Source organism: Pristis pectinata, chromosome 15 (assembly GCF_009764475.1).
Source record: "Pristis pectinata isolate sPriPec2 chromosome 15, sPriPec2.1.pri, whole genome shotgun sequence".
Classification (NCBI taxonomy): Eukaryota; Metazoa; Chordata; class Chondrichthyes; order Rhinopristiformes; family Pristidae; genus Pristis; species Pristis pectinata.
In genome coordinates this window covers 35,362,133-35,371,240 of record NC_067419.1, presented here as the reverse complement: position 1 = coordinate 35,371,240, position 9,108 = coordinate 35,362,133, and the positions used below count along the sequence as shown (strand labels likewise).

The 9,108-nt window shown below is 38.5% G+C and overlaps 1 protein-coding gene across 1 annotated transcript in view; it reads left to right on the top strand.

The window, feature by feature from the left end:
- The first annotated feature begins 211 nt into the window (after nucleotides 1-211).
- Nucleotides 212-9,108, top strand: part of LOC127578364 (thyrotropin-releasing hormone-degrading ectoenzyme-like) — an 87,720-nt gene continuing 78,823 nt past the window's right edge. The window contains 6 exon segments of the mRNA XM_052030306.1: nucleotides 212-345; nucleotides 704-1,292; nucleotides 1,294-1,468; nucleotides 1,471-1,688; nucleotides 1,690-1,741; nucleotides 1,744-1,846. Of these exon segments, the coding sequence (XP_051886266.1) occupies nucleotides 1,125-1,292; nucleotides 1,294-1,468; nucleotides 1,471-1,688; nucleotides 1,690-1,741; nucleotides 1,744-1,846 (716 nt within the window). The 5' untranslated portion in view covers nucleotides 212-345; nucleotides 704-1,124.

The following is a 9,108-nucleotide window of genomic DNA, read 5'->3' as shown; positions in this document are numbered from 1 at the left end:
CAACAATGGTGAACCGTTCCGTTTTAGACTTTTTAAAGTGCTTCTAATTATGTTCCCTGTGTGAATTGTGCGTATGTGCATGGAATTTGCTCATGCTTCTTTTAATGTTTTTTTAAAAGGTATTTGCAAAATGAATAGACAGTTAATGGGGGGATTTAATCTCCCATTGCTATGTTGCAAGAGAACCAGATGCATGTCAGTATCCAGACAGCGCAAACGCATTTATCCCTGGACAGTATCTCTTGCTTTGGTTTGATTGATTTCTCGTGACCCTTTCAAAAGGGTCAGCGGAACGAGCACCAGGTGCACTAGGGACCAAGGCCGGGAACAGCCGACGGGTCTTCGGTGATTTAATTGATATTATGATTAATTTTTATGCTGTGTTTTGATGGGCGTTGATGTTATTTTAGGAATGGTGTTACCTTTTGTGCACATTTGCAAGTCGTTGGTGTTGATGCAACTGTTTGTTCTTTTCCCCCCACAGTTTTTTCTTGAACGCTTGGGAATGGCGCTTTAACTTAAAATTGGAAATTAATGATTGACTATTACCTATTTTTTTTAAACCATAAATAGTGCAGATTTGAACCTGAAGCCAGATTGCATTCTGAAATAACAGTTATCCATACTGCTGCTGCGATCTCCACAGTCATTTGGGTCTTTCCCCAGATGTCTCAACTCAACTGAATCTCTTTTTCTATAACAGGTTGCAGACGGAAAGATGTGGCAGTTGTTACTTTGATGAATGGCACTGTTCTCTGGAGGGTTGTCCAGAAACATAGAGCACCGAGGAATCTTAATCGTTTAGCTCCGAATCTTTTTGGCAGTGGAAGCAGTGACTTGCCAATACAGCAGAAGTCTGATTTTCTTCTGAAAGAGTAAATAAAATGCAGAGCCGCAAATATCTGAAGTTTGCAGCGGAAACTGGCAAGTGAAATTTAACTCCCTTGGAACTGAGAGCACAGTCTCTAGTTATTGATTTGGAGGCCAGTGTTAAATGAATATAAACCAAATTAACATCAGAAGATTGGATTTACTTTCCCGACTGGAGCAAAGGTTCAGATCGTCTGAGTTAGACGGGCTCTCGTAACTTGCGCCGTTTGTAAAGAGTAGCACCAGGGAGTCTGATGGCTTCAGACGATAAGCGAGACAAAAGCATGTCTTTCACACAGATGGTAATAGAAGAGGACTCCATGAGGAATGGAAGAGGTCTGTCCGATCAGTGGGCCGATTCAGTGGTGGTTCGTCCCAGGACCACTGAAAAGCACATCACTGTGCACAAAAGACTCGTACTCGGTTTTTGCCATTTCCATCTTGGGTCTTATCATCGTCACAATCATAGCAGTGCTGCTGAGTGTTAAATTTGAGGAATGTGGCAATGAAAGCAGCAACAGAGTAGTGAAACACTACCATGTACAATGGGGCAAGTTTAATCAGACCAAGGAAAGTCCCAGTAAGCCCTATCGTACAGGCTACCCTGGGCACAGCTGAGGTTGCCCGCTTCTGTAAAACCCTCTCACTACAATCTGAACATAATTGTTTACATGGACAATTTTACCTTCTCTGGAGTAGTCCACATTCAGATGCACTGCGTGAACTCCACCAAGCACATAGTTCTGCATGCGGACAAACTGTCGGTTGAAGGGGTAGAGGTGACTGTTGCCAACAGCTTGGTCCCACTCGGATCAAAAGATATTCTTGTATAAGCAAACTCAAGTTTTAGTGATTATCCTGACCCAGGACCTAAGGCACATGAACACTACACCATAAAAATAAACTACAGTGCCAATATAGCAGATGAACTGCTTGGCTTCTTTCAGAGCTCGTTTGTGACAGCCGGGGTGAGGAGGTTAAGTTTCTAAAAGTTAAGTAGTTAACTACTACCTTGGCCTATTAGCAGACAGTAAGCGTGAAGAAAATGCAGAACAGTTTAGGTGTGATTTAGTTTGCATATACAAACAACCCCGCTGAGAGATGATTTACAAGATCACAGAAAACTACATAGCGCAGAATAACCATGTGAAATGTTGTATCATGGGAGTATAGATCTTTGGACTTGTGCAATCCACTAGTGAGGTTCTAGGTCGCTCAAGGATAGAAAGGAAATTATAGATTTATTGATTACCCTAAATAGCACTGAATAAGATTTCTAATCATTTTTAAACAATTTAAAAGTTATTTTAATTTTGAATTTCAATCGAAAATGTGATATAACTAGATGCTAGAGGTTTTCTGTTCCGTAGGTATCAAGGAACTATGTTAAAAACCTTCCAAAATCAATACTTCATTGTTGTTACACAAGGTATGTCATGTGTTGACTGTTGTGGACTAATTATAAAGATTGATTGCTTTTGGTTAACAGCTTCATTATTGTTGAATCACAATATTACCAGGCGAGTGGAAGGCAAACTATATATGTTGTTTTTCTCGTCTAGTGGTACCTACGTTTAGGCTGTTAGTATAGTGCCAGCAGGGGCTGCTGTTATCATAGCTGCTTATCTCGCAGTGGGAAAACCAAACTTCACAGACTCACATCTCTCTGACTACAAAGCTCACTGTCCTGGTAATATTTCTAAGAACAGAAAATAATTAAGTGGATAATCAAGTCTTCCAGGTATCAGAAAATAAATCAAAATATTTTTTACAAACAACTTCTACAAGTGATGAGATGTGTGTGCTCACACTGGACTGGACTGCTGCTTTTCCACCTGCTTGATACGATTTCTGAACAATAATCAGCAGTATTATTCTGCATGCTGGGCTTCACTGTAGGTGTGAAGGAACAGGTTACATTGGTGCAAAATAATTAGAAATTGCATAGTCACTTCTGGGACCCACTTACAACAGATCACTGAGTTAGAATGACATTGTCAGCAGAGAAAATGGTTAATTTCAGGGGATCAATTGCACAGATCTGCTCTTGCTGCATCGAAGAATTTATGCTGCAAACTGTAAGCACAGGGGATGTTATCAGGCTGCCTAAAAAGTGTTGAATTAACCATTCAAATGGTGTGAAAATTAATTGTTGTAAAGTTCCAACTTGTCACAGATACAAGTACAGAATAGCTACTCTGCAGATGTACGGGTTTCTGCAGCTAAATTAGCTGCCCATTTTGGAAAACATCATGTAATGGCATTCTGTCTAAGGGAAAGATAACTGGTGGAGTTTATATGGTGGTGCTAACTTCTTTCAGAATTGTCCTGTGTTTGATTCCTGCTCAGACTGACGCAGAGAGTCTCCTTATTCTGCTGGCAGAAAGGATTCTGTTTGAAATAAGCTTTGATTATCTCAATCCTCACGGGTGTGTAAATTGTCCAGAGTTTAAAGCTAATGAGTATTAAAAGTTTTGTGTTATACCACAACTGTTATGATATATTGAAGCATTTGTTTCAGTTTGGAAAAAGAAGTGATAACTGATAATTGCTTTCTCACTGATGCTAAAACACGGAAACTCACAGATTGATTTAATAAGCAGGCTGATCATAGCCTAGTGAATTGCTTTACAAGGTTTAATGCTTTTTATGAAGGAAATAGAATCAAGGGAGTTTTACTTAACATCTAATAATGGTTGATTTGATCTGGAGTGCACGTGGTATAATAGAATATGTCAAAACTTGAAGATGTTCCATGCCCTAATCATCAAGTTTCAGGTCCCGCTCTAATCCTGTAATGCATCTAAGGTAGTCATTTTCCTTTGGAGACAAAGTTTAAAGTTTCCTTCTGTGTTTGGGCCAAAATTAGTCCCTAATCCAATATTGCTAAAATAGATTAACCGGGCATTCATCTCCTTGTCTGCTTGTGTGATCTTACTGTGTGCTGTGAAATGCGTGGTTGCATTGCTTGTCATTACAGCAACCGTGAGTACAATGCTAAAAGAGAACCTTTAGACTGTGGAACACTTTTGCGATGCTCTGAAATTGCCCAAAGCTCTCTAGAATCAAGTGCAAAGGGTGGGGTCATTACTTGCTCCTTTTCACAAAATGAATATTGAGCCCTGTCATTTTAGCTGACAATTAAGAATTGTCCTAGTTTAGTGAAAACAAAACTCTCTTCTGATTTGTAGCATGTTTCCAAATTTGTAAGTGTTAAGAGAAGTGAGAAGCCAATGAGCGATGAACATTCATCTGCAATACTCTGGTGCTCATGCTCATAAAGCTGTTTAAAAGGTTAATTAGATAGCTTGGTGGTGTGGGTGTCTGAAATACATCAAATCTTGCTGAAGAATGTGTAAAATGCAAATTGAAGTTAGGACACCTATATGAGAAAGATTAAGTTATGAAGGATTTTTTTATTAAAAATTTTATTGTGCAGCTCAGAGTGACATAGAAGGGCTCTTTGTTCTGTCAAGTGCTTTTTTTATAGTGTGGTTACCGTTGGTGAAGTGGCAGCCAGTTTTACATATTGCTAGCTTGCATAATCAGCAATGTGATAATGACCTGATAATTTGTTTAGTGAATCTGATTGAGGGATAAGTATTGGGCCAGATGCCACAGATTGTTCCCCTGCTCTTTGTCAAGAGATATTTTAAATTCATGTGAGAATGCCATATTGAGCTTCTTGCACAGTTGAAGGAACACAGACGCAGACTGCACGTTATCCTGGGAGTGCTGAGCATCTTAGTCAGATCAAAGGGTTTGAGTTCTTGTGCTCAACAGTGAGGGCTAATGGCTGTTGCATTATCAGACCCACAGAAGCTGCCCATTGCATTAAACAAAAATTAGATCGACAGAAAGAACAAGCAGCACAGTAGTATTATATAACATTGACATATAAAGATATAGCAAGGAGCAGAAATTAAGATTTGCTATAAGAATACAAATATTGCAATGTTTACTAATGGGACTAACTGGGTTGCTGTACATAGAGTTCCATGAACGTAATGGGCCTAATTCCCTCTTTCTATACTCGAATAACTTTTATACTTGCACATGAATCAAAAAGTTAAATGGTGTACATTCTCAAATGAACCTTTCTCACAGGCTGCAAAAGCAGTGCATGCTGACATCCTTGCAATAACTTTGGAAGTTCAACCTTTGTGGATTTCAGCATTTCTCTTGCATGCCCTTTTAGAGGTCTGGGAGCAACATTTAATTTAGCTTTATTCATTTCACAACATTGCCTCATTTTGGGGAGCTTTGGAAGGAGGTACAGAAAGTAATTGACCTTAAAACTGCAGGGCAAGACATTTAGCTATTTTTTTATTGATGTTTCAATAGAACATCCAATGTTCTAATCAAAAGGAGGGGCAGGAAATAACTTTGTTAATCCTTTTTGTTAACAGATTTCAAATGTGTTGGGACATACAAACCAGATATTTGTTTCCCATTCCATGTTATATAATGTTCATTATACAGCAGCAGAACATTTTTTTATTCATATTACGATGTTAGACATCCCTGAAAAGCCATACACTTCATTATTCACAGAGGTGAAAACTAAATCCCGCAAGTCATACATTGTAAATGAAGTAGTATATTTGCTATTATAGAGAGCATTTTGAAACCCATTCGTAATCAAACCCAGAAGGAGAAGACATTTAGATCTTTTGTTTAATTTGGTTACTATTACCCAATGCAAAGGGAAAAGCACAATATCTGCATTATTTTGCATTATTGTGAAAGAGAAATTGTACAGGTTATAGCATGACAATATCCAGATATTAATTGGTTACGAAAAAAGATTCTTGTCTTATCATACCAAAAGGTTAAAGAAAAACATGTTCAAAAGATATGGATTTCCATACCATCAAGAGGCCTTTTGTTACATTATTGAGTCACACTTTTATTTAGGTAGATATTAGGTAGTGTAATTCACTCTAGTATGGGGTCTTTGTATAAGAGTGACAGATTCCACTAATCTAAAGAATATGTTTGCCACAATTCCCAATGTTGTAATAAATGCATATATGGATATTACTTGTATTTATAGCTCAAAGGAATAGATACAGGGTTCCATCAATACGTGCATAGAGTCAGTACAAATATGTGCACAAATGAAGTAAATAATTATTTGGTGCTATTGACAGTAAAGCAAAATAAAGGGACATGAGAAACATATTAGACCTCTCTAACTGGGTTGCCTATTGAGAAAACTAAATGCGCATTATTAACTCTATCAATAACAAAGTGACATTCACTTTAAGATTTCTCTAATCAACTGTCTGCATTCCTTTAGTTTAACAAGTGGAATAAAAAGGAATTAAGTTATTCTACTATTTTATCTACTTATTCTACACGTAAAACTAATTTCCATGTCCACATATTAGGGTTATAATACTTAATGTGTGGACATAGATTTTGCTTCTCATTGTTACTGATGGTGTAATTGGGTGCTGTGCTTGTGGTTCAATGGAGTGGTACAGAGATTCCATTAATATGTTCACAGGGTCAGAACTGTGTTGTGAAAGCAATGGCTGGATTTTTCTTGGATCCCTTGACAAAACTCTTGAATCCTTGGATTTCTTGGCACAACTTTCCCAGAAATGCAGCAATTGGCTTTTTTATGCACGTAAACACCGTTCCTGTTGAGCTCCTGGTGAAGGTCTGGCATTGAAGCTGAAGCCACTGAGGAAATTTCCCAGATTTACAATTGCCCAGCTTACTTTTCAAACTGTCTTCCCTGCTCTTTCATCTTGTAATATTATGATTGTTATGAGACAATTTTTAGTTCATAGCCAGAGCATAAAGCTGGCCAACTTAAATCAGCAGTTAGTATAATGGATCCCTTGACCATTATGCTGTTTTTATGCAGGCAGTCAAAATGCTGGTGGTAACTTGTAAATGAAGCAATATAACAAAAAAAATCTAAGTGTGGGAATCCTAAATGGTTAACATTACTGGAGCACAATGGGGACTGGTCATGAAAGAGGTTCATGTGTGTGAGGGGAGTTGCCTCAGAAATACAATGCAGCCTGCAATAGTAGTAAAAAAGTAAATGTAAAAAAATGTAAATGGATAAATATGAGAAAACTCATCATTTTTCCTCTTGATAAAGCAAAAACATTGCAGATTTTGAAATCTGTTGGATTATTTGGATCTCAGTATGAATTCTGTGCTAATGTACTTTATTGTAGCTGATAGTATGTCTCAGCTGGAAAATGATATGCAATTGGACAAGTTAGTTTTGCAACTGTTATAAGAATTATGGATGAGATGTGCTTTCTTTAATGGCTTGAAAGTAACCTCTGGGACTGAGAGCCATTGGTAGAACATTTGATATTGCTGCATTTTGTTATACAGTTGATGTTAACCAGTATTATAACAAGTATGGAGCAGTCCCTATAAGTTTTCAGATAAAATGTAATAAAAAACACAAGGGAAAAAAATAACTCTTATTGTAATGAGACACATATAAGCAATGAATACTTTACCATGTGCAATATAAATACTGAGAAAGGATAGAACTCGAGAATAAGGAAAATCATAAATTTGATAATTGAAAATTTCAGCACGTAAATTAGCAGTTTTCTTTATTAAGATTGAGAATTAAGTGAAAATACAAAGGAGTGCATTTAAATATTGTCACAGGATAGTTAATTATGTGAATCATTGAATAATATAATCTTATCATGAGCAGTTACAAAGGGAGTTTGTAAGTATCACTAGATGTCCCGTGAAGAGCATCAACAGCTGGTCTCATGGCATTGCTCAGAATCAGTTCGAAGCAATGTTGCTTTCCAGGAACCAGGCACACACGATACAAAACTTGATGCATTTGCTCCACTGCCGAAATGCAACTGTATGATCCTGGCATGAAGGCTGTGGGTTTCATGGGCTCAATTCAATTAGAACCTTATTGTTCGTAAGAGATAGGACATGGAAAGGTACAGAACAGGGCTGGTCGTGTCTGTGCCAACCCGTGATGCCAAATTAAACCAATCTCATCTGCCTGCACCTGGTCCATATCCCTCTATTCCATGACTGTTAGTATGTCTGTCGAAATGCCTCCTAAACATTGCTTTCCTATCTGCTTCTACCATCTCTCCTGGCAGTGCGATCCAGGAACCTTTCATTCTGTATGCAGGCACGGTAGCATAGTGGTTAGCATGATGCTGTTACAGCACCAGTGACTCAGGTCAATTCTGGCCACTGTCTGTAAGGAGTTTGTACGTTCTCCCCCTGTCTGTGTGGGTTTCCTCCAGGTGCTCTGGTTTCCTCCCACATTCTAAAGACTTACAGGTTAGGAAGTTGTGGGCACGCTATGTTGGCGCCAGAGCATGGCGACACTTCTGGGCTGCTCCCAGAACACTCTAAGCGAAAGATGCATTTCACTGTGTGTTTCGATGTACATGTGACTAATAAATATATCTACCTACATACCTATCTACCTAACTTGCCTTGCAAATCTCTTTTAGATATATGCCTCTCATCTTAAACCTATGCCATCTGGTATTTGATAATTCAATCTTGAGAAAAACACTCTGACCATCTACCCTATCAATGCCTCTCATAGTTTTATATATTTGTATCAGATCGCCAATCAACCTCTGCTCCAGCAAAAACAATCCAAGTTTGGCCAACCTCTCCTTATTGCTACTACTCTCCAATCCAGGCAACATCCTGGTGAACCTCTTCTGCACCCTCTCCAAAGCCTCCACAGCCTTCCTATTGTGTGACAATCGGAAGTGCAAACAATAATGATGTTCAAAGAGGGGTTGTTCTTGCTTTTTAATACACTTAAAGAGCATCAGAAAACATGCATGTGTGACAGCATGTTAGTTGGAAGGATGGGAGATAGACATATGCTAAGTTCTTGGATTCCCCATGTTGCTATTCACAATGAGCACAGATGAACACAAGAAAATAACAACAGGAGTAGGAGTAGGCCCCTCAAGTGGTGATCCGGCCATTCAAATGATCATGGCTGATCCACCCAGGCCTCAACTCCTCTTTGCCAGATCACCATAGCTTTCAATCCCCTGTTCTTGCAAAACTTTATCTACTTCCATTTAAAATACTTTCAATGAGCTACCCTCTGTGAGAAGAAATCCCTATGTTCTTTGGTTCTAAATGACCTGACCCTTGTCTTGAAACTATGCCCCCTAGTTTGAGACTTTTTCACTAGTGGCAAAATCTTTGACATCGACCCTCTTGCGTACCCACAGGATTTTC